At 43.2% G+C, this 26,297-nt stretch overlaps 1 protein-coding gene across 5 annotated transcripts in view; it reads left to right on the forward strand.

The window, feature by feature from the left end:
• Nucleotides 1–24,225, forward strand: part of Dnah3 (dynein axonemal heavy chain 3) — a 168,662-nt gene extending 144,437 nt beyond the window's left edge. For 3 of the 5 annotated variants that reach the window (XM_047534211.1, XM_047534215.1, XM_047534212.1), the window contains 9 exons: nt 1,689–1,914; nt 4,585–4,829; nt 6,399–6,515; nt 9,412–9,566; nt 10,331–10,498; nt 12,383–12,525; nt 15,234–15,438; nt 16,233–16,370; nt 23,848–24,225. In XM_047534211.1, coding sequence (XP_047390167.1) covers nt 1,689–1,914; nt 4,585–4,829; nt 6,399–6,515; nt 9,412–9,566; nt 10,331–10,498; nt 12,383–12,525; nt 15,234–15,438; nt 16,233–16,370; nt 23,848–24,201 — 1,751 coding nt within the window. In that variant the 3' untranslated portion in view covers nt 24,202–24,225. Of the gene's footprint in view, nt 1–1,688; nt 1,915–4,584; nt 4,830–6,398; nt 6,516–9,411; nt 9,567–10,330; nt 10,499–12,382; nt 12,526–15,233; nt 15,439–16,232; nt 16,371–23,847 lie in introns of those variants that run through there. The other 2 variants (XM_047534213.1, XM_047534214.1) reach the window with 2 other exon arrangements.
• Nucleotides 24,226–26,297: the final 2,072 nt, after the last annotated feature.

Consider the following 26,297-nt stretch of genomic DNA (forward strand, 5'->3'; position numbering starts at 1 on the left):
ATTATTGTTTTTATTCTCATATCATTCAATCTTCTGCTAGTGGAAGCACCTTTTTATATCTGTGTACTTTTCACATAACCCTTGCAGTTTTTTATTTATTTATTTTAGTTGTAAATGGACACAATACCTTCATTTTATTTATTTATTTTTGTGCAGTGCTGAGGATAAAATCCAGTGCCTCACATGCACTAGGCAAGTGCTCTACCACTGAGCTACAACCCTAGTCCTCCTATCAAAACCTTTTGATAGTTTCCTTGCCTTCTGTCTTAACTGCCTCTATGAAAGATCTATCTCCAATTACTGTCACATTTTGAGAAACTGGGGATTAGAGCTTCAACTTATGAGTTTGGGAGGGATACAATTTACTCATCACAGAGAACCTATGGAATCTGATCATTCTATGTGCTAACTATCCCTTTTAGTGATATACTTCCTCCTGTAGTTTGGGGTTTTTTTTAAAGGTGAATTCACAATAATTAGGGTTGTGTTATTTTGTCGAAGTCTCTTTTAGGAGTGTCCTCACAGGACAACTTTCCCTCTGCAGACACGGATTGACATTCTGGATCAATTTAATGAAAATTTCTCAGCTAGAGAATTCTCTACCGGAAGGTTTTTGTGAATTCATACCTCCATCTGCATGTGGCATGAACTCAGTGTTTTGATTTCTCACAGAGAATTGTTGCTTATCTTTTTCCACCCAGGCTCCCAGTCAGTGACAAACTTCTGTGTTGCTTCCATGAGTTAGTAGGCAGATTTCTGGTCTTAATGTGAGGGTCCAGATCTTTGAGGGATGTACACATAAGTCTCAGTTCCAGCTTCTCATTTCTTAGGAGTTCAAAGCTAAGTTTCCCATTGGTGTCAAAACTCCATCCTCTAGATTGGCTAAGTAAAATACGGTATTTCTCCAATGGCAAAATACTATCAAGCCACAAAGCATAAGGTCTTTATTCAAGTATATGGATCTTTTCTTCTATGGTTTTTAAATTTGATATCTTGCTTAAAAAGATCTTTCCTACTCCAGAAAACGAAAAAGCACAAGGTCTTTACATTTATACTGATAGGAGAAGAAAGAGCTACAAGATACATCATTAAGTGAAACAAGCAAATGTTCTATAATCCATATAATTTAATAGTATGTGCATAAAATCTCTCTGGAAGGATTCACAAATCTAATAACATTGGCTACCCCTAGGGAAGAGAGTCATGAAAAAGACTTAATCTCACTGTAAAAGTTCTTATATTTTCTACTAAAATTCATAAAAACACAGTTCCTAGTTGGTGAAATGCACACCTCCAGTTTTGGCACCTAAGAATTTCCCTGTCTTTCAAACCCTGATTTTTTTTTTTTCTTTTCAGTCTATGTAAATTTTTTACAGCAAGAATATCTACATGTTTAGAGCAAAAGGCTTCATCTGCCGTCTTACTAGCTTGTCAAAAGCTTTCTCAGAGGGACATTTATTTTGTACTTAAACCAATGAAAGCCAGGTGTGGTGGCACTCACCTTAGTCCCGGAGGCAGGAGGGTTATGAGCTGGAGGCCACCTGGGCAACGTGGTGGGACCATTTAAAAAAATAAAAGTCAATGCGTTTCTTTGTGAATCCTAACTTTTAAATGTCCACCTGCCTTACTGCCGATATGGGCTTAACTGGCCTATCCTCTTTCAAACCCCCTGTTCTTCCTGGTCTCAGGCCTGCTGAAGTTTGCAGATGACCTTAGCATGGGAGGCTCCAAAACGCAGACCATCTCCCTTGGCCAAGGCCAAGGGCCTATCGCCGCCAAAATGATAAACAACGCCATAAAAGATGGTACCTGGGTAGTCTTACAGAACTGTCATCTGGCCACAAGCTGGATGCCTGCGCTGGAGAAGATCTGTGAGGAGGTGATTGTTCCTGAGAGCACTCATGTGAGATTCAGGTGAGATGCTGTCCCCTACTACCTGTCTCCGGGACCCAGCCTCAAGCTCCAGGCAGCATACTGGTACCTGGGGATGCCAAAATAGCAAGACACATTCCTGCCCCTAAGAAACTCTCAGTTTAGGGAAAGACAACTCATAGATGAATAATGAGGAGACCATGTAATAGCTGAACAAGAAACATGGAGCACAGAAGAGGGACAAGATCACTGGGCGTCGTCTGGAGGACAGATAATTGCCTGGGGTTTTGAAAAATGAGTAGGAATTTGCCATGAAGGAACTTCCATTCGTAAGGGATAGCATTTGTAAAAGCGAAGAGGTAATATCAGGGAGTACTGAGAGGGTAGCCAGTGACTCTCAGGTGTATGTTGTAAGAAGTTGTTTGGGAAAGTGATAGAAGACATGTCTAGGAAGTTAGATTAAATGTCGTCAAGACCGATTTTTTTTTTTTAATTACTATTGATCTAAAAAAAAAAAAATGCCACCTGTGGTCTTGGCACCATTTGTCATTCCTCTAGCCTCTGTTTTTTGGGCTCCATGGAATTTTAATCAACAATGAAAACAGCTATTTGGTTTTTGTGCTCTTTCAAGCCCAGCAAGTCTGAACTTCAGTTTTTGCATTCATGGAATGAAGAATAGAACCAGACAGAATTTAAAGCCTCTTTCAACTCAAATGTGCAGGGAGTCTGTAATTCCCGATTCTAGGCCAGGGAATGGCCTGTGGGCTAAATCCAGTCTGCTGCCTGTTTTTGATATGAACTGCAGTCTAAGTTTCAAATAGGTGGTGGGGAGGACCCTAAAGAACCACCTTTCATGACACATGAAAATTATGTGAAGTTCAAATTTCAGTGTGCATAAATAAAGTTTTGTTGAAAAACACCCCTAGTTAGTCACGTATTGTATGTGTCTGCTTTTGTGCTCTGAATAGTTGAGGCAGACACCACATGAGCCCACAGAATCTGAGATACTGACTCTTCTGTCCTTTGTGGGAGAAGTTTGCCAACCTCTGCTCTAGGCAACCATGTTTGCTGGTTGTTCTCATGTTGCTCATGTCTGCCTGAAAATAGGGAAGTGGTGCTTGTTTATGAAGTCACTTTAGGGCCCACGGTTGACTTACAGTCGTGGAAGCTTCCCAAGGACAGAGTTTAAGGGAAGTCCATTAGTTTCATGAACATTATTTGGTTTGGGATGGTGTTGAGATTCATGGACCGTTGATGACACTTGATGAAGAAAAATCTCATCTTGTTGACGTGTTACGCTTAATGCTTATTCATCATTATGCAGAATACCGGCTTCTTGTGAGTAGGTTTTCTGACGATTTTAAAGAGAAAGTTGGATCTAAATTTTTAAAAGAAAGCCCTCGTCTTTGAGAAGTGGGAAACTATTTCAAAACTGTTAAGCACTGTGTGACTGTAAATGGTGTGAGCCAGAGATTGCCCCTCTGAAGGCTGACGTCGGGCTGAGGACCCCTAGTTTAGGACCCTTCCTCTCATCTCCCAGCCCTGGCCCTTGACCACTGCCAGCTGCCCACCAAGCCTAACCACATCCCAGCTCCCCTTGTGCATGCGGTTGCTCAGCCTATGTCCTGTGTCTCTAAAGACCACCCATCTGCCATCCACCTGCTGGCAGTCTCTCTAATGTCTAGCAAACAAATAAAAACCAGGATGTCACAGTGTATGCGTGACTTGAGCTTGGATAAGAAAAACAGACGGATCAAAGTCTGGAGAGCTATATATCAAAATGTTAACCTACAGGTAGAAAAATTACAAATTTTGTTTCCTTCTAAACACATTTACATATATTCCCACTTTTTTGTGGGCATAAATAAAAATTTGCATTTTAAAGAAAGAAATTTCCCACAGTTTCAAGGCCCCTTTTAAATACGATTTCCTATCATATTGGGGTCAGGACACTTTTCCTCTAAAGAGCAAAACAGTAAATTTATTTAGTCTTTGCAGGCCGTATTGTCTCTCTTGCAGCTATAAAACTCTGAAGTTTAGGGCAAAAGCAGATATAGACAAGGTGTAAATGAAGGGGCTTAGCCATGTCCTGGTAAAACTTCATTTACAAAAACAGATGATGGACAAGATTTATCTCACTGGGCTACTGCTTTTAATCTAATATTTTCCTGGTTCTCTTCAACCTCTTGAAACCTTCCTCTCATGGATCCCACAGCCCATTATTTCTGGTCTCCCTGTAGTCTTATAATGCCTACCATCTTGTTAGCTTGCCTTTTATCTCTTTCCTGGTCCCCATTTTCTCCCTAGCAAGAAGTCTGTGAGTATCTAGAGGCCAGAAACAATGCTTTGCTCACCTCAGTCAGTGAGAGGGTGCCTGAATAGTTCTTTACCTAAAACTGATGCTCAAAAAGTCCAAGTAAGGGGCCCAAGAGCAGTGACTTTGGGGCCAGGGAGTCCTAGGTGCACAGCAGCTACTTCTAAGTCCACCTGACTGCTCCATGCCTCTGTGTCCTCGCTGGTAACGGGGTGGTCAATCTCTCACAGGGTGCCTGTGAGGATCAAAGGTAATCAAAGGACACATACTAAATTCTTAGCATGTGTTTAGCATCTGGGGGTGCTTAATAAATGATAGCTATTATTTTTTGCTATTTTTTTTTTTTTCAGTATAACTGATTGCACTGCTCTCAAGAGTTGAATCCATTGTTTTTCCAGACTCTGGTTAACCAGCTATCCATCAGAGAAGTTTCCAGTTAGCATTCTCCAGAATGGGATCAAAATGACCAACGAACCCCCCAAAGGGCTGCGGGCCAACCTTTTGCGCTCCTACCTCAATGACCCCATCTCAGACCCCACGTTCTTCCAAAGCTGTGCCAAGCCAGTGATATGGCAAAAGCTCTTGTTTGGCCTTTGCTTCTTCCACGCCATTGTTCAAGAGAGGAGGAACTTTGGACCCCTAGGTGAGCCACGACAGTGCACCTGGGTTGCCTGGCGGGGAGGATCACAGACAGATGGAGGTGTACTTACAAGTGGTGTTCAGCTTTTGCACTCAGATGACCAGAAAAACAGAATCTCTTCTGGGCAATAATCTGGACATATGTATACTCTTTTGTTATTTGTTATTTATCTGAAATTAAAATTTCACTTAGTGTCCTGTCTTTTTATTTGCTAAATCTGGCAACCCAATAACCACATTAATGTCGATGTCAGGGGAAAAAGCCACGCTCCAGAATCAGTGGTCGCTACCTACTGAAGTAATGTGGTAGCAGGAAGGCTGCAGGCTCTTCACTTGGCCCTGTGTGTGTCTGTCTTAGGCACCAGGACCATTCTCCAGGGCATTGTCACCAGGTGACTTATAACATTTTAGGTGACTCTCTTTACATGTGCATGACCATAGAGACAGAAATACGGCAGGGAAATTGGTCTATGATTCTTCCCCCAAACTAATAATAAACGTGTTTATCAATGTGAGCTACCCTTGGCCTAACTTACAAGTAATGAATGATCTTGTTAGAGCAGATTGACAAACTATTACCTGCAAATCCCATATCAGGGTGTTCAACTTGAATGACCTTTCTCTCATCCAGGGTTTGCCTCTGATTCTGTTCAATAGCCATGAGAGGACCTACCACAGAGTATTCCCACAGTCCTTTTGGGTTAGATAAGGAGACAAATTGTCCTCACGGTGATTCTCTCAGAGCCTCTACTTCCTTTCCTCCTACCTCTGCATTCTGGCCAGCCCCAGTTAGCCCTGCAGGGCACACGGCTCTTCCGTGGAGGATGGAGGGTGAAGGACGCTCCCTCTGCACCTGCATTTCAGCCATCACCTTCTCCCACTACCTCTTTGCCATGCCAGGCTTCTAGAAATCCATGCGACAGTTTGGCTTGGAACCCCACTGTGCTTCATTTGCCAGCACATGAATTTTATTATCTTGTTATGTTTTAATATGAATGTGAATTTTTAGGAGGAAATTAAACTCCTCGGTTCAGCACAGGGCCCTCCATTCCCTGCTGTCATACACGGGTCTCTGTGCACACATTTATGTCATTGTCCAGCCCAGCGGGCATTTATCACTGACCCTTGGAAATGCAAGTGGCAGTTTCTTTAAGGCTGACCATCCAGTTCTCCCAGGAGCTCCGGAAAGGCACTTCTCAAAGCCAACTTCATTCTGCTGCACAGTCGTAGCTACTGCTCTCAGCTACGCTTCAGTGTTATTTTTGGAGCTCCGTGCATTACTACAGCCAGGCTGAATCATCCTCATTCCACAAATCCCAGGATGTTAACATCTTCCTTAACAAATGGGGAGACCCATAAGGAAATTGATTTTAGAATGGATGTTTTCTCAGGCAGAATGGTTCCCACGTTGGCAATAAATGTCAAGGCTAATAGTTGGCCTGGTGCTGGATATTCATAGGGCTGAAAAAGGCTCTTGATCCATAATGATACTTAACTCCACCAGCACAGTCTCTGAGTGGAAATTAAGAGCTCTCAGCACTGAAGCCTCTAATTCTTCTTCTGCCTCTTACAGGTTGGAATATTCCTTATGAATTCAATGAATCTGACCTCAGGATTAGTATGCGGCAGATCCAGATGTTTCTCAATGATTACAAGGAGGTGCCATTTGAAGCTCTGACCTACCTGACAGGTATTTGTGGGAGGGGCTTTGTTGCTGTAAACCTCCAGTACCCGTCGCTATGGACTTATTTGTTCCCGCCTTCATTCATTCAACCAGCATTGAACTCTTCCTAATGCTGGTCATCATTCTGGATATAGTAAAAAACAGGAACAAGAAAATGAAGGAATATTCTCTATGGTCAGTCTACGGTATACAGAGGTAGAAATGATAAATGGATGATATTACAGTGATAATTTCAATAAGAAAAATATTTGTAAAGCAGAAAGGCAGCCCGATGATTAAATCTCGAAGTGGGTGGAGGGGGGGTGATCATGGAAACATTTCTGAAAGTTTAGCAGATGGGTTTCAAGGAATGAGTAAGAATTTTATGAGTGGAAGAAGAACGGAGAATGGGAAGAAGGAAGCATTCCTGCAGAGAGGTCCCGAGGTGGGGACCCTCCTAGCTGGCTTGTATTTAAGCAATTTATCAGCAACATAGTCACCCAATCCATACTAGTATATGATATGGAAGAATGCAGAGGCATAAAAGTTGGTGGCTGTTTTCAAGGAATATACAATGTGATCCTAGAGATGGGAGATAAACTAGAGATGACATGCCATGGCCAAAGGTTAAAATGTATCTCCCTAAGAAGGCTGGAGCATCTTCAAGATCACACACAATTCCCTCTTCAGGTCCATATGTTAAGTTTGTCTGGATCCTTCCCCAAGCAGTGACTTTATACACTTCGAGTTTCTCAGCAATCTTCACATCAGTAACCCCATCTTACAGCTGAGGGGAGACAGGCTTCAGCACAGTCATTCTGAACTTTTCCTTTCAGGGGACATTTGGCAGCGTCTGGAGATATTTTGATTGTCACAACTAAAGAGAGGATGCTACTGGCATCTGCTGGGTAGAGGCCTGGGTTACTGCTAAACATTCTCCAACACGCAGGACATGAGCTCACTAGTCCACTATGTTATGAGTGCCGAGTTTGAAAACCCTACATGAGAGCGACTACATTCAGTTGTAGAAGGCCATGCTGACCTTAACCCAGCACAGCGTCCCCTAAAACAAAACCCCAAGTGACATACACAGCTCAGGTATAGTGGGTCTTAGTTTGGTAAAAGAGCATCTTCAAAGTGGGTCTTGTTCCCATGATTCTATGCCATGCAGAAGCACCTCTCAGGGGTCCCTTCAAACCACAGAATAAGTGCATGATTGTCCTGAAATGTGGTCTCAGTGGAGGACCATGTAGGGCATAAACCAACCTGCCCTGCCTATGCCAGCCAGCTTGAGGATCATCCACTTCCAACGATGCCAGTCAGGATAGGCTAGTTGGGCTGAGGCAACAATCCCTAAACCTCAAGAGTGAAAGACTTCAAAGGTCCATTTCTCACCCACTCTACGTGCCTAGTGCAGATCGACTTTGGTTTCTGCTCATTAGAATTGTCTATCAGATGCACAGTTGGTAAAGGCTCCACCAATTCTTACTGCTACCTTTTTGACATACTTGTGTGGTCACTTCAACAGGGATAGCCCTGAATGGCTCACACCAGCAATTAAATTACAAGAATGTGTCACTTGGCCCTCCTTACTCTATGTGCCTAGAAGGAAAGAAGAACCAGATGCAGTGATCACTGAGTTCTCTACAAACACTGACCAGAGTCAGGTCTCATCTAGAAAGGTTGTCAAGTCAGAGGGACCAAAGTCACCCATTCTTGATCTGGTACACAGCCCTGCAACTGGGACCGTTTAGAAGATGTTTCAGGTTCATCTTGGCCCCTCTAGGAACTTTTGCTCTTGCTACAAAAAGCAGACATGTATGTAACTATAAAGAAATGAACCTTCCTTCATAAACATAAAACGAGCCTGTGAGAGTGTCCCTTGAAGAAAATTCACAGTGACGAAGTGGTGATGGGACCTGGTGCCACAACCCTGGGTGCTCTCGAACATGGCCACACTGACTTCAGCAGGAAGAAAACCACTCTCCCTTTGATGTTGCAGTTCAAGTGTGTTGTAAACCTCCTTAGCAGTGAAACAAGCGGTCATATTCAAACTGACCTTGCTAGAAGCCTGCAGAAAGCTAGATTAGCTGGCTTAAGGTGAAACGGCTTCTGCATTCGCTTCCTCTTTTCCCTCACATCTCCCTTCGCTTGCCACCTAGGCCCACCTTCTAGACACTACACCCCTCTATGTCAGGACCTGAGGCTTCTCTTTCTGTCTGCAAACCTGTCTTTTCCTGAAACGGTTGATTTGATGTCCCCTCAAAGAGTCACCTGTTTGTAAAAATCTGGGTGTAGAAATCCAGATTCAGAGAATAATGTTAACAATGAGGAAGTGAGGAGGGGCAGGGAAAGAGGGATCCCAAAGCAGTATATATAGGACAATCTTATTTTTCTAAAATATATGTATTTGTAATAGCCATAATTAATTAAATGCTTCCTGAAGGCTAAGCCTCTTAAGCATCATCTCAAGTGATCTTAACCATAGCGTTATAAGGTTGGTATGACGATTATCTCTACTTTTTGTTCAACAAGAAACTGCTGTTAAGTGGTAGAGATGTGACTGTCTCATTCCAAAGTCCTTGTCCTAAGCCAAGTTTTTGTAATGCCTTTCACATAGATGTATACAGATACTTGGGGAAAAGTCTGGAAGATGCCTCATCAGAATTTATCTTTGGTGGAATTTTTGCTGATTGTATTTTCTTTTTCTCTTTCTTTCTAATTTTGAATATGGAGAACATTGTTTTTATAGCAATCATGTCCTTCTCAGCTCAAGCTGAATATGACATCAGCAGCCCTGTGTCCCTGGGACCATCGTTTCCAATAGCACTTCTTGGTCAGAAAAATCCCCGTTTCAGGTTAATGACCAAGCTGGTGATGACCTTCCCTGGGCTCAACTTCTTTCCCTGTTGGTTGTTCCCAGGGGAATGTAATTATGGAGGCAGAGTGACAGATGACAAAGACAGGCGTCTCCTGCTATCCCTTCTGTCCTCGTTCTACTGTAAGGAAATTGAGCAGGACCAGTACTTCCTTGCACCTGGAAAGACTTACTACATCCCTCCCCATGGCCCCTACCAGGTAAGAACTACCTTTTTCCCCAGAGGGACTCAGTAGTCTCTATACGATGACTAGAGGTGGCCTTGGGCTTCCTTACTTGGATTTATCAACTGTCTCAAATATTCCAGATGCCTTCAAGGAAGATGTTGTTACTGTTCAACAAATGCTGGGTATTTGATAGACAAGGTCCTTGAAAGTATGACATCCTCCTGGGGTGGTGAGGGGAAGAGAAGGATGAGAAGATGAAGCTGTGGTTGTGAACCAGCTCTTAATTGCTGCTTATAAAAAGAGGTTCAGAATGTGGTCAAGGGGAGGGAGGACAGGAGAATGAAATAGGTAAGATGGAAACAAGACATCTGGAGGAAGGATGGAGAGCAGTACTTCTATCAATTGCCTGTCAAATGCCCAAGCCTCTTCCCTTTATAGCCATTGGTCTTCCCATTTACAAATAAGGAAATTGGGGATTCAGATGACAGGCTACGGCTGCACAGTTAGTCTGGACTAGGACTAGGTTCCAAACCCTGTTCTCTGTAACTTTAAAACCTGGACTCTGGGGAACAGAGAGGAAGTCGGGGTTTGGACGGAAGCTGTTTGGCCCATTTGCTTTCATGCTTTTACCAGAAAACTGTAAGAAGAAGAGCTTGTGATGTGTTCGCCCAGCCTTGGGTCGGGGGGCAATTGCTAACACAGTGTGACTCCTGTTCAGGTTGGCCCAGCCCAGCCCTGAGTCATCCAAGGGACCCTGGGGACCCTGCGTTTTTGTCAACTCAAGATTTCTTTTCCAGTCCTATATTGACTATGTGAGGACCCTCCCCATCACAGCCCACCCAGAAGTATTTGGCCTCCACGATAATGCCGACATCACCAAGGACAACCAGGAAACCAACCAGCTCTTTCAAGGGGTGCTGTTGACCCTCCCTAGACAGTCAGGAGGGAGTGGAAAGTCCCCTCAGGTAACCCCTCAGGAGAGACATGATACAGTCTCCCAGGCTGGTTTTCATCTGCTGGGCACACAGGATTGTGGATGATGACCAGGAAGACATCAAAAGAGAGGCCTGGCAGACCCCCGAGGGCGTGGATGGGTTCTCCCCTCACTACCGAGGAGCCTTAAATATGGAACTGAAAGAGGATCAGGGTTTCCACAGTGTCAACTATTCCTATATAACCTTCATGATTTTTTTTTTTTGCTATATCCATGAATCACCTATACTCAATGTAATATTTTAAAACTAATTTTCTTTTACTTAAAAACATTTATTTGAAAACCAGTATATCAGAACCATAAGTGGAAACCCAGTATAATTTCTTTAAAGTCATGATAGGTATGGAAGGAAAAAGGGAAGGAAGGAAGGAAGAGAGGAAGGAAGGAGGGAAGGAAGAAAGGAAAAAAAGAAGAAAGGAAGGGAGGGAGGGACGGAGGAAGGAAAGAAGGAAGGAATGAAGGAAAGGGAGGGAGGAAGGAAAGAAGGAGGGAAGGAAGAAAGGAATGAGGGAAGGAAGAAAGGAAAAAAGGAAGAAAGGAAGGGAGGGAGGGAGGGAGGGAGGAAAGAAAGAAGGAAGGAAGGAGGGAAGGAAGAAAGGAAAAAAGGAAGGAAGGAAGGAAGAGAGGAAGGAAGGAAGGGAGGAAGGAAAGAAGGAAGGAAGGAAGGAAGGAAAGGGACGGAGAGAGAAAGGAAGCTAAACAGTTAAGGTCTTCCCAGATGATATGGTTGTCCAAAGCCCTGGAGCTGAGGCCATGCTGGCTTCTTGCTAAAAGAAGGAAGATGAGCAAGTGTTTCAGAATTGCTAAATTAGCACTAATCCGAGGCTTTCTACTTGAGAGGAATGAAAGGGGAAAGATGATTAAAATTTGAAAAGAGAGTGATTTTCTCACCATGCAATTCAACACTTATTTCATGTTCTGGAAACACCTAAAATCATTCTGGGTACTTCTACGGGTCCCAGTGCAGACTCTGTGAAGCACTCACCCAGTCTGTAAATGAACCCTGAGAGAGGAAGTGACCAGCTCCAGGTCCTTTGCAAAATCAGAGACAGAGCCAGGCCCAGAACCGGATCTTCCACCATTCTCTTTCCGCCCCACTCCACCCTTCCCTTCCCTGCCTCCCCCGCTGCTCACGTTCAGCCCCTGTCAGCTGGGAATCTCACTCACTGGGTTTTGTGATAGGGTCTGTGCTGCCATAAGTGGTCACTGGTATGAAGGCAGACCAGCCGGGCTGGTGTGAAAGAAGTGCACACTCCAGCTTCCGAGACCCGAGCGTTGCAGAACCGTGGTCTTCCACATCCAGGCCTAACTTCTCCTCGGTCCTCCAGGCCTCTACCCTTCCCTACTTGGCTAAACCCAGTGCCCTGGGCTTTTCTTGCTCAATGCTGAGTAACAACTTGCAGCCTTCCCAAATGTCACTGGGATTGAGAAACAGCCCATCTGCAACAGCTGGTCCTTAGGAGCTGGCTGTGAGAGCTGTGGAGACTCTCAGCCAGGGGTGACCTTGAAGACAGGTGTTTTTGAGGGTTCATTGCTGTCCGAGGTTACCTGGCTGAGTAGGAAGTCCCTACCTAGTCCTCGGGCCTTTACTCCAGGTGTGAGAACAGCTCATGGTTCAGCATTTTTGCTTTTAGGAAAGGGGTGATGTCCATCATTCCAAGGCTTATGGGGTGATGAGTGCCCACCTTACCCCCAGAGGCAGAAATGGCTTCTGAAGGGGAGTTTCCAGAAAGGTTGGATAGAATATGTTTAAAAAGAAAAAAAAAAAAATGCTCACTACTTCAACTTTAAGGCAATAAAGCCACAGCCTGCAGGTCTTATTTCTCATCTACATCTCTGTTGTTGGCACTTTAAGGAGGTGGTCGAGGAGCTGGCCCAGGACATACTCTCCAAGCTTCCCAAAGACTTTGACCTGGAAGAGGTGGTGAAGTTGTACCCTGTGGTCTATGAGGAATCCATGAACACTGTCCTGAGGCAGGAGATCATCAGATTCAACAGGTGGGCCAGAGGATCTTGTCGGATCCTGGGAGTCGGAGCATGAAGGGTAGGATCTCATGGCAGTAGCTGAAATGGACACTGGATAAGGGGCTGCTATGTAGACGTGGTGACCCCACCCATAGGGCCATCCCCAGCCTGCTTTGGCCCAGGGTTAAATCACTCCCATTTATTCTGTCCCACACATTCATGTGACATCTATGGTCAAGTTCAAACTGAAACCAAGCACGGGCTAATAGTAAAAGCAGTCATTGGAGCTATATTTTGAGCCCCTATTAGTACCTGATATGGTTCCAAGCACTACGCATGGTTCTCATCCAAATCACACAGTCTTTGAAATATGCAGTTACTAATCCTGTACTAGTACTTTACAGATGAGGAAGCTCATCTTGGCATGGTAGTCAGTAGTCCTCACTGGTCCATTCCAACACCAGACCGAATAGCTACCCTCCTCCACTACTCAGTCTCCCATAGGCCCCTGGGGCCCTTCCTTTACTAATGGCCATTGTAATATAAGATTGAGATCAGAAGGGTTAATGAATTTACCCAATATCACACAGCTACTTAATGTCAGCACTGAATTTGAATCCAGGTTGTCTGATTTCAGAGCCAATGCATTCAGCCAATGTGTAAAAATCAAGGTACGTGTAGCAAGTGGTTACAAAATCCCTCTTCTGCAGAGTTGGGGTATTAGGTGCTAGCCATGAGACCAAGGGTCTCTGTCTTTTTTTCCAGTCCCACCTCACTTTTCTTCCAATTACTCTAGTACAAATCCCATTAGGTCAACTTGATTTGATTTCTAAACATTCAAAACAGAAGGGTTGGGCTGGGGTTGTAGCTCAATGGTAAAGTCCTTACCATATGTGAGGCACTGGGTTCGAATCTTAGCACCGCATATAAATAAATAAAAGTTCATTGACAACTAAAAAAATTTTAAAACAAAACAAAAAACCCAGAAGGGTTATCAAAGACCACATAGGCCAGATGAGGAAACTGAGGCCCAGACATACCAGTGGTTTGATACAAGTCTCAAGACTAACTCAGAGCCACGTGGACTAAAACTCATCACTTCTGCCTCCGAGGTCCTTCCTGCTGCACACACTGTGTTGCTATCTCCATTTTGCCTCACAGGGCTATGGCTCAGTTTTAGAGACAGCCTTGGCTCTAGAGGACTAGGGACCTGCAGAAATGTCATCTGAGAACTTCCTGGTTCTGTAATCTTAGGGTTAGTCTCTAAAGTCAACAATGTGGTTGGCCACATGGGAAACCAAGCAAGGTCTGGGATATGCACCCAGGAGGGACATGCACAGCACTTCTGCTGTGAGTCAGATGCCACCGCACAGTGGGCTGTAGTCCTTGTTGGTTGAATCAGACACCAGACCTGGTGGCTTCCCTCCTCTACAGCTACCCACTCTCCCTTAAGGCCACTGGAGCTCCTTCTTGGTGATTGCAGGGGCCTTCTCCAGACTACCACTGGCCATTGTGTACAAGAGGACACAAGGGTAACAGCAATCTTCATCTTCGACAATACACTACCAGCCTGCCCCACTACCTGTTTTTGCCTGCTCTCGCAATGGCATGGGAAGTCCAAAATATTAGGTGACAGATCAGCTTCTAACCCAGGGGGCCATTATTGAATCTTCTGGCAGAAGTGTTCTTAAGCACTAAAACTTCTAAACTGGCAAGAGTTCATAGTTATAATAGGCCTTGAGGGAGACAGAGGCCCATGGCGTGATCCCTTAGATGGTATTTTTGCCCCTTGACCCCTCAGCAGGCCCATGTGCCAAGTGTCTGAACCTTCGATTCCTCCTGATACAATGTCCAGTGGTTGCACAACCAAGAGGCCCTTTTTTGGCATTGAACCATTCTCTTGCCCATTGGGTTGAGATTGCATAAATCTTTAAAGATGACAGGTTCCTTCTGGTGGCAGGTTCTTTGGCATCTTCAGGTGAATTTCCTGTGGGCTGGGCGGAGCCTCAGAACATGGAGGCCAGAAAGAGAGGCAGGTGATTTGGCATCTTGCAGACTGCCCTTCAGTTGCTTTTCTCAGGTGTGCACCTCACAGTCTATAAAGAAAACTACTTTGGCACTGTGGATCAAAAGCCCTGAAACTGCATGTACTCTTTGACCCCAAAGTGTCTTTTTTTTTTTTTTTTTTTTTTTTGTGGTGCTGGGGATTGAACCCAGAGTCTTGTGCATAAAAGGCAAGCACTCTACCAACTGAGAGATATCCCCAGCCCCCAAAGTTCTTTTACCAAGAAAATAATCAGAAGTTTGCACAAAGATTGATATGCATGGATTTTCCTTGAACTGTTGTTTATAATGACAATAACCTAGAAATAATGTTTCAGTGATGGGGGAATAACTAAAACGGAACACTTTGTGGTCAAAAGAAAGGACAGGTTAGGTCTCATTTATTGAATTGGAAAGATTTCTCCAAGGGAAAAAAAAAAAAGATTACAAAAAAGTAATATGGGAGGAACCCATTAAAAATGATTTGTGTTTACATAGAAAAAAAAATCTTAAAAAATCTATATCCAAGTTATCTTTAACTTGGTAATGGGTTGTTTGATTTTTTCCCCCTCAATTAATGATTATATGTTCATTGACTTTTTAAAGGCGAGAAAGATGAAAGCGAGCTGGAGTTAGAGTAGTTGGCCAGATTGGGGCCACTGGAAAGCCAGGCTCAGCCACATCTTTTGTTCTTGCAGGCTGACCAAAGTGGTTCGCAGAAGCCTCATTGATCTTGGCCGAGCCATCAAAGGGCAGGTCCTGATGTCCTCGGAGCTGGAGGAAGTCTTTAATAGCATGCTCGTGGGTAAAGTGCCAGCTATGTGGGCTGCCAAGTCCTACCCGTCACTGAAGCCCCTGGGGGGCTATGTGGCTGACTTGCTGGCCCGCCTGGCCTTCTTTCAGGTACCTGGGAGTCAGGGTAATGGGTGCCTGGCCTGCTTGTTCAGGTGGACAGAACATTCTGAAACTGCAGCTGAGAGGTAGAGGGGGTAGGGCAGGCAGCCATGCAGCACCCCAGGTTGAGCATCCAGAATGGTCTTTCCAGATCTGGAAGCAGGAGAGAGACTTTGCAGAGTCCTTGGAGAAATTATAATCTGGAGGCAGGAGTAGGGACTAGAATAAATATCACCAACTGGAGGCTCATGGGACAGATTTGGCTAATGGATATACTTGTTTTGGCTGTCTGGTAATTTAAAAAATTTTAGTTAGCCTGTGAACATTGGATTTTTATACATAAAAACTCAAATGTAAGGGCCTGGAGGGTGTAACTCTGGTCACATGTGTGACGCCCTGAGTTCAGTCCCCAGTGCTGGGAAAAAAAAAAAAGAAAATCCAGATGTTTGTCCAGCAAAAAACAAAAGACCTGAAACAATGTGCCAGTGTTCATACATGGCAACGATTGCTGGAGCTGAGTGGCTGTTGCTCACTTAGACGAGAGACATATTGCCCCTGCTACTGTCCCCACCACTCTCTATTGTGTCCCTAACACCAGCTTGCACCTGTGCTTTTCTTTAAAAAAAAAAAAAAGCATGTTTCTAGCATATTTCTTTCTAACATATTTCTATTTCATATAATTTAATATAAATTAAACCGAGGGCTGCCAAGTTAAAGAAAATGAGAATTGGAATATTTCTTCATGGGACTCATTTGCTGGCACCTGCCTTTTAACTGTCTTTGATGTGGTGTTGATTTTGCAGGAATGGATTGACAAGGGGGCCCCTATGGTCTTTTGGATTTCTGGATTCTACTTCACACAGTCTTTTTTGACGGGTGTCTCTCAGAATTATGCCCGGAAATACACCATCCCTATTGACCACATTGGATTTGAGTTTGAGGTAAGGGTGCTTTGGGTTAGGGCAGCTCAAACCACCAGTCAGAGAAAGCAACATTGCCCAATATCTTTGTAAATCCAAATATTGGGTGTGTTAAGGCCCAAATGCATCTGAGAAACACTTAGCATTTTTTATAGTAACTCCAAAAGCTATTCTGTATGTAATCAGGGGGCTCCCAAGGCTTTGTCTCTGTGTATATAAAAAGGAATCTTTTCAGAGGATACTTCTGTCACCATGATGCCAAGAAAAATGAAAGCATCCTTTCATAAAGCCTATTCAACATGGTGGACTCTTTATTTGGAAAAATGTTAATATCCTTGGGTAGTCCTTAGAAATGAGAAAAAAAAAAAAAAAAAAAAAAAGCCAGGTGGTGCAGGCTTGTCATTGCAGCAATCTGGGAGGCTGATGCAGGAGGATCACAAGTTTGAGGCCAGCCTCAAAAACTTGGCAAGAGACTGTCTCAAAGACTGGGGCTGTAGATCAGTGGTTGAGGGCCCCTGTGTTCAATTCCCAGTACCAAAAAATGTTTTAAAAAGTGGAGGAGGATCCAAGATGGTGGCCTAGAGGGAGACTGCACCCCCAGTCGCTCCAGAACCCTGGAGTTAAGAAGGGGAGGCATTGAGAGACTCGGACTGAAATAGAGCCACGGGTGAGTCTGCCCACTGGGTAAAGCTTGGCCCGGGTGGCAGGCCCAGATAGAGGTGGCTTATCGGAGCCGGGCAGGGCAGCTAGAGTCATTCACAGGCAGCCCTGCGCACTCCGGCGGTGGGCCCCGCCCACACAGCCAGCTTCTCCAGGTTCTCGGAACGGAACTGGCCCGCTAGTGAGAGCCTTTCTGACCAGAACAAGCTCTGAGTCCCGGAGCCCCTGCAGCGCAGCGTACTCCAGCAACGAACCAGCGGAGAGCCGCGATCCGCAAACAGCCTCTGGGATTAGGGCAGGGCAGCCAGAGACCTCTTCAGGTGGCTCTGCCCACTCCAGCTGCAGGCTCTCTTCATGGGGCGATCCAAGATGGCGGCCTAGAGGGAGACTGCACCCCCAGTCGCTCCAGAACCCTGGAGTTAAGAAGGGGAGGCATTGAGAGACTTGGACTGAAATAGAGCCACGGGTGAGTCTGCCCACTGGGTAAAGCTCGGCCCGGGTGGCAGGCCCTGATAGAGGTGGCTTATTGGAGCCGGGCAGGGCAGCTAGAGTCTTCCCAAGGTAGCCTTCCACACTCTGGCAGTGGGCTCCTCCCACACGGCCAGCTGCACGGCGCAGGCCCACAGTGAGAGCATTTCCGCACAGAGCCAGTTCCAAACTGTGGAACCAGTAGGGGGCTAGGGGCAGTTTTCTTCGGATGAGCTGCTTTATCAGATTCCTCCAAGACATCAGGCTACTGAAGGCTGGGAGGTGATACACTGGAAATCTACCGGAACACTATAAGCCAGTAGCGGAAAACTGCAATATCTCAGGGTCCCACTGACAACTGACCAATATGAGAAAACAAGGGAAGAAAATGTCCCAAACAAACCTAGATACTACATCAATAAAACCCAATGACAGCACAGCAGAAGAAATGTCAGAAAGGGAGTTCAGAATGTACGTAATTAAAACGATCAGGGAAGCTAATGAGGAGATGAAAGAGCAAATGCAGGCATTGAAGGAGGAGATGAAAGAGCAAATGCAGGCATTAAATGATCGCACCAATCAACAGTTAAAAGACCAAATACGGGAAGCAAGAGATCATTTCAATAAAGAGTTAGAGATACTGAAAAAAAAAAACAAACTGAAATACTTGAAATGAAGGAAACAATAAACCAAGTTAAAAACTCCATAGAAAGCATAACTAATAGGATAGAACACCTGGAAGACAGAACCTCAGACATTGAAGACAAATTATTTAATCTTGAAAGCAAAGTTGGCCAAACAGAAAAGATGGTAAGAAATCATGAACAGAATCTACAAGAATTATGGGATATCATAAAAAGGCCAAATTTAAGAATTATTGGGATTGAGGAAGGCTTAGAGAAACAAACCAAAGGAATGAACAATCTATTCAATGAAATAATAACAGAAAATTTCCCAAATCTGAAGAATGAAATGGAAAACCAAGTACAAGAGGCTTATAGAACTCCAAACATACAAAATTACAACAGACCCACACCAAGGCACATTATTATGAAAATACCTAACATACAAAATAAAGACAGAATTTTAAAGGCCGCGAGAGAAAAGAATCAAATTACATTCAGAGGGAAGCCAATAAGAATATCAGCAGATTTTTCAATCCAGACCCTAAAAGCTAGAAGGGCCTGGAACAACATATACCAAGCCCTGAAAGAAAACGGATGCCAACCAAGAATCTTATACCCAGCAAAACTTACCTTCAAATTTGACGATGAAATAAGATCCTTCCATGATAAACAAAAGCTAAAGGAATTTACAAAAAGAAAGCCAGCATTACAGAACATTCTCAGCAAAATATTCCATGAGGAAGAGATGAAAAACAACGATGCAAATCAGCAACAGGAGGCGCTAGCCTAAAGGAATAGCCAAATAAAGGAGAAACCAAATCATGTCAAAAACAAATATGAGTCAATTGACTGGGAATACAAATCCTATCACAATAATAACCCTGAATGTTAATGGCCTGAATTCATCAATCAAAAGACACAGACTGGCAGATTGGATTAAAAAGAAAAATCCAACAATATGCTGCCTGCAAGAGACTCACCTCATAGAAAGAGACACCCATAGACTAAAGGTGAAAGGATGGGGAAAAACAATACCATGCACACGGACACAGCAAAAAAGCTGGAGTATCCATCCTCATCTCAGATAATGTGGACTTCAAACCAAAACTAGTCAGAAGGGATAAAGAAGGACATTACATGCTGCTTAAGGGAAGCATAAATCAGCAAGACATAACAATCATAAATATCTATGCCCCGAACATTGGCTCATCCACGTACGTCAAACAAATCCTTCTCAATTACAGAATTCAAATAGACCACAACACAATAATACTAGGCGATTTTAACACACCTCTCTCACCACTGGATAGATCGTCCAAACAAAAATTGAATAAAGAAACTACAGATCTCAACAACACAATCAGCAATTTAGACTTAACGGACATATATAGAATATACCATCCAACAAAGAACGAATACACTTTCTTCTCAGCAGCACATGGATCCTTCTCTAAAATAGACCATATTTTATGCCACAAAGCTACTGTTAGCAAATACAAGAAGATAGAGATACTACCTTGTACTCTATCAGATCATAATGGATTGAAATTAGAAATAAATGACAGAATAAAAAACAGAAACTTCTCCAATACCTGGAGACTAAATAATACACTATTATATGATGAATGGATAACAGAAGACATCAGGAGGGAAATTAAAAAATTCTTAGAAGTAAACGAGAACAAAGACACATCATATCAAAATCTCTGGGACACTATGAAAGCAGTACTTAGAGGAAGATTTATTTCATGGGGTGCATTCAAAAAAAGAAGTAGAAATCAACAAATAAACGACTTAACACTACAGCTCAAAGCACTAGAAAAAGAAGAGCAGACCAATACCAAAAGTAGTAGAAGACAGGAAATAGTTAAAATCAGAGCCGAAATCAACGAAATCGAAACAAAAGAAACAATTGGAAAAATTAACAAAATAAATAGTTGGTTCTTTGAAAAAATAAATAAAATTGATAAACCCTTAGCCACACTAACAAAGAGAAAGAGGGAGAAAACTCAAATTACTAAAATTCGGAATGAACAAGGAAACATCACAACAGACACGAGTGAAATAAAACATAATTAGAAGCTATTTCGAAAATCTATACTCCAACAAAACAGAAAACCTCGAAGACATCAACAAATTTCTAGAGACATATGAACTACCTAAACTGAACGAGGACGACATACACAACTTAAATAAACCAATTTCAAGCAATGAAATAGAAGAGGTCATCAAAAGCCTACCAACAAAGAAAAGTCCAGGACCAGATGGGTTCTCAGCCGAGTTCTACAAAACCTTTAAAGAAGAGCTCATTCCAATACTTCTCAAACTATTCCATGAAATAGAAGAGGAGGGAACCCTACCAAACTCGTTCTATGAAGCCAATATCACCCTGATACCTAAACCAGACAGAGACACATCGAGGAAAGAAAATTTCAGACCAATATCCTTAATGAACATTGACACAAAAATTCTCAACAAAATTTTAGCAAATCACATACAAATATATATTAAAAAGATAGTGCACCACGATCAAGTGGGTTTTATCCCAGGGATGCAAGGTTGGTTCAACATTCGGAAATCAATAAATGTCATTCACCATATCAACAGACTTAAAGTTAAGAATCACATGATTATTTCAATAGATGCAGAAAAAGCATTTGATAAAATACAGCATCCCTTCATGCTCAAAACACTAGAAAAAATTGGGGTAGTGGGAACATTCCTAAACATTATAAAGGCAATCTACGCTAAGCCCATGGCTAATATCATTCTAAATGGTGAAAAACTGAAAGCGTTCTCCCTAAAAACTGGAACAAGGCAGGGATGCCCTCTTTCACCGCTTCTATTCAACATCGTCCTTGAGACTCTAGCCAGAGCAATCAGACAAACCAAAGAAATTAAAGGGATACGAATAGGAAAAGAAGAACTCAAACTATCCCTGTTCGCTGATGACATGATTATATATTTAGAGGAACCTGGAAATTCCACCAGAAAACTTTTAGAACTCATAAGTGAATTCAGTAAAGTAGCAGGTTACAAGATCAATGCTCATAAATCCAATGCATTTTTATACATAAGTGATGAATCTTCAGAAAGAGAAATTAGGAAAACTACCCCATTCACAATAGCATCGAAAAAAATAAAATACTTGGGAATCAATCTCACAAAAGAGGTGAAAGACCTCTACAATGAGAACTACAGAACACTAAAGAAAGAAATTCAAGAAAACCTTAGAAGATGGAAAGATCTCCCATGTTCCTGGATAGGCAGAATTAATATCGTCAAAATGGCTATACTACCTAAAGTGCTATACAGATTCAATGCAATTCCAATTAAAATCCCAATGATGTACCTTGCAGAAATAGAGCAAGCAATTATGAAATTCATCTGGAAGAATAAAAAACCTAGAATAGCTAAAGCAATCCTCAGTAGCAAGAGCGAAGCAGGGGGTATTGCAATACCAGATCTTCAACTCTACTACAAAGCAATAGTAACAAAAACGGCATGGTATTGGTACCAAAATAGACAGGTAGATCAATGGTACAGAATAGAGGACATGGACACAAACCCAAATAAATACAATTTTCTCATACTAGACAAAGGTTCCAACAATATGCAATGGAGAAAAGATAGCCTCTTCAACAAATGGTGCTGGGAAAACTGGAAAACCATATGCAATAGAATGAAATTAAACCCCTATCTCTCACCCTACACAAAACTCAACTCAAAATGGATCAAGGACCTCGGAATCAGACCAGAGACCCTGCATCTTATAGAAGAAAAAGTAGGTCCAAATCTTCAACTTGTTGGTTCAGGATCAGATTTCCTTAACAGGACACCCATAGCACAAGAAATAAAAGCAAGAATCAACAACTGGGATAGATTCAAACTTAAAACCTTTCTCTCAGCAAAGGAAACTATCAGAAATGTGAAGAGAGAGCCTACAGAGTGGGAGAATATCTTTGCCAACCATACCTCAGATAGAGCGCTAATTTCCAGAATCTATAAAGAACTCAAAAAACTCTACACGAAGAATACAAATAATCCAATCAACAAATGGGCTAAGGAAATGAACAGACACTTCACAGAAGAAGATGTACAAGTAATCAACAGATATATGAAAAAATGTTCAACATCCCTAGTAATAAGGGAAATGCAAATCAAAACTACCCTAAGATTTCATCTCACCCCAATTAGAATGGCGATTATCAAGAATACAAGCAACAATAGGTGTTGGCGAGGATGTGGGGAAAAAGGAACACTCATACATTGCTGGTGGGGTTGCAAATTAGTGCAGCCACTCTGGAAAGCAGTGTGGAGATTCCTCAGAAAGCTTGGAATGGAAACACCATTTGACCCAGCTATCCCACTCCTTGGCCTATACCCAAAGGACTTAAAATCAGCATACTACAGAGATACAGCCACATCAATGTTCATAGCTGCTCAATTCACCATAGCCAGATTGTGGAACCAACCTAGATGCCCTTCAGTTGATGAATGGATAAAGAAACTGTGGCATATTTATACAATGGAATATTACTCCGCAATGAAGAATGATAAAATTATGGCATTTGTAGGCAAATGGTCGAAATTGGAGAATATCATGCTAAGTGAGATAAGCCAATCTCAAAAAACTAAAGGTTGAATGATCTCGCGGATAAGCGGATGAGGACATATAATGGGGGGTGGGAGGGGCTAGCATTAGGTTTAGGGTTAGGTTTAGAGTTAGGCTAAGGACAGCGGCAAGAATGAAGGAAAGAAGGACTGTGTAGAGAAAAAAGAGGGGTGGGAGGGGTGGGGGGAGGGGAAAAATAAAATAAACATCATTACCCTATGTAAATGTAAAAAAATTAAAAAAAAAAAAAGTGGAGGAAAACATTCCATTCATAATAAAAAAAATAGAGTATTAAATGGAGCTTGTGTTCTCTGGTTCACTGTAATCCCTACCACTCCCTCCCTGTTATCCTGTACTTGGACCATCCTCTCTGTTTATCTGAAGGAATTTGAGTTTACCACTTCTTATAACTGGTATGCTGAGACTCACTCATACCAACTCACCAGAGCCAGTTTACATTCTCAGGGATTCTGTGAGCTGGTTCCTATTTGGTAGCCTGGAGTTAACCCTGGTGGGAGTCTTTACACCACAAAAAATGGACAAAAAGCTAGACATCAAGAATTTCATGCCAGGCCTGGTGACACGTGCCTGTAATCCCAGCAGCTCAGGAGGCCGAGGCAGGAGGATCGCCAGCTCAAAGCCAGCCTCAGCAAAAAGCAAGGTGCTAAGCCACTCAGTGAGACCCTTTCTTTAAATAAAATACAAAATAGGTCTGGGGATGTGGCTTAGTGGTTGAGTGCCCCGGAATTCAATCCCCGGTAAAAATTTTCATTTTTCCACCCCCATTCCAGATCTGTTTTACCAGCCTGCCTCTGAATCAGAATCTAACCCTTCACTTCATAGATCCAGGTCCCAAAATGGAAAGGATTGTGTGAGATCACTAAGTTATAGTTAACGTGGCCTCCTGATTCCTTCTTGAGCACATTCCCTATGCCTAGGATATACAAGGACAGCAAGTGTAACCAGGATCAGACCTGGCTCTGTATGGCTGGCAGAAATGTCACAGAAACCCTATTGATCCTCCAGTGTGCTTCCTGGTAGATGCAGAGATTACAACCAGGTTGTTCTTATTGCTGCCCCACATAGGAAAATGGCAGGTTATGGAACTCACAGCTTTCCACTCTTCTAGGTAATGGCACAAGAAACAGGCATGGAGAGAAACCCAGAAGATGGGGCCTATGTAAAAGGACTTTTCTTAGAAGGTGCCCGTTGGGACCGGACAAGGATGCAGATTGCAGAGTCTTTCCCCAAAATCCTCTATGACCCATTGCCCATCATTTGGCTGAAACCTGGGGAGAGTGCAGCATTTCTGCATCAGAACATTTATGTGTGTCCAGTCTACAAAACGAGTGCCCGGAGAGGAACCCTCTCCACCACAGGCCACTCCACCAACTACGTCCTCTCCATTGAGCTCCCAACAGACATGCCCCAGAAGCACTGGATAAACCGAGGGGTAGCCTCGCTGTGTCAGCTGGATAACTGATGGCATTTGTCTCAAAACAGAAAGTAAAAGCCATTTTATTCTCTACTACGGCCTAGGCTTCTTTTCTTGAGAGTCATATTGGCTGATGGTGGTGGTGGTGATGGTGGTGACAGTGACGATAGAGCTGTGAACCAGGTATCTCATGGCGGCCCTGTAGAGCAGGGCTCATTTTATGGCTGCAGAAACCATGATACAGAAAAGGAATGATACAGAAACCATGATACAGTACTTACTGTCCCCCAGGGTCAGTCACTAAAGTAGAACTTAAACACAGGCGGTGGAACTCTTCTACCTGGACTTTTGCACATATGACTTAAGTTCTCTTGTAATCATTTTTTATGGAGTTGTTTTGTACCTATTATTTTGCTGTAGCTGTCACTGTATTTCAATGATTTCTTCCTAGTCTATCCACAGGGCTACCTTCAAGGCCCCTGAGAGGTTGGAAGGGGCTTGAGATACTCTTATTTGTTAAGGCTCTTCATCGATTTAAAATGCACACCTTGCAATAATCTTAGGCAGTGGGTATTATTATTATCTTCATTTTATCAACACAGAGTTCCACAGTTAGTCAGTGGTAGAGCTGGGACTCAGCTGCTTCTCTGCCAGCCCACACAGACGGACCAACACTTCAGGAAGAAAGGAGAGAGAACCGTTTTTGTTGCACACTTACTGTGTACCAAGATTCGTGCCCAGGACTCAGACATCTCACTTGATCTTGTAGGCTGGGCCTGATTGCCTCTCCCTGTGGAGGTTCAAGGAATTTAGTAAGTTGCCTGAGATCATCCAGCTTTTTCAAACTTGCAGACAGGGTTTCCAGTCGAGGTTTGTCTAGCTCTTGAACCCATGCATTTGTCACTGCCACATGCTACCTCCCTGACTAAGGACGTGGCTGTGTTGATGCAGACTCCTGGAGGAGATGTCTAGCTCCAACTACACAACCCTGCCAAGAAATTTCAGTCATTTGTTTCTCCCCAGGGCCAACTGGAAGAGAATCCTGAGGGAGATAAAGATTGAATTCTTGATTTAGTCTTCACTAACTCATGTGGCTCTTTGGCTCTCAGTGGCTTCTTTTGGGTGTTCTATTGGTCACTTCACAGCTGAGCAGACATAAAGCTATTTGAGTCTTAATGTATCTGGCCAGGTTCCCCTTCACCAGAACAAATGTCCTGACTCAGGGTCTTTGATTTTTCTTCTGAATGCGGGAAGCTTCTGAGAACCAGTAAATACATTTCAGAAAACTTCCATTTCAGTTCCTTCATGGCGCCAACTAAATTCAGATTGAGGAATCTGACTTCTGAGATCAGCAAATCATCCTGATTTGCAGCCCTAGAGATTAAGTACACCCTTCTTCTCCAAATCTTGCCACTGAGGAAGTAGAGATCATGATGAAGAACTAATGTCTAGCTCAAAGTAGGTAGCTTAGTAGCCATTTTTTCAAGAAGAAAACTGACTTTTTCCAATGGGGGAAAAATCAGAATGCACAGATAGCTGGGTCTGCTGTACCATTCCAAGTGACACGGTCAGACATGTGAGCTGGAAAGATGGTCAGGATCCCACATCCCTGAATCTGGGACTGGTAGGTAAGTCACATTGCAAGCTGTAAAAGAACTGGCAGTGAGTGAGGGTGTTGCTAAAAGCATAACTGAATTTTAATTACAGTTATCTAGTTCCAGCTTCAGCAACAAAAACCTGAGGGAGGCAGGGACTGTCTCATTCTTCAGGGGTCAAGGGAGAGAATGTTTTTGTGTGATGGATGACATTTTTATAATTCAAAAAATTTCCTCCACTTTGAAAACAAGATTGCCCTAAATTTGAGGTCATTTTTAATTGGGGCCAGTACGGTAATAAGGTCTCCTCCTGGGAAAAAGCAATATGCTCTTCAGAAACCATGGTGAGTTAGAGGCTGCAGTCCTGGGGCAGAGATGGCCAGAAGTCAGCTCTGGGAGAAGCAGCAGGCTTGTGTATAAATAGCTCCACAGATGACATCAGACAAACCTGGCCAACAAGCTAGTCCTTGCTCTTAAAAATCTAGCTGCTGAGTAGCCAGTTCAGTCCTGCTCAGTGATGGAAGAAAATTACGTTAAAAAAGGGGATGT

Source organism: Sciurus carolinensis, chromosome 18 (assembly GCF_902686445.1).
Source record: "Sciurus carolinensis chromosome 18, mSciCar1.2, whole genome shotgun sequence".
Taxonomy (NCBI): domain Eukaryota; kingdom Metazoa; phylum Chordata; class Mammalia; order Rodentia; family Sciuridae; genus Sciurus; species Sciurus carolinensis.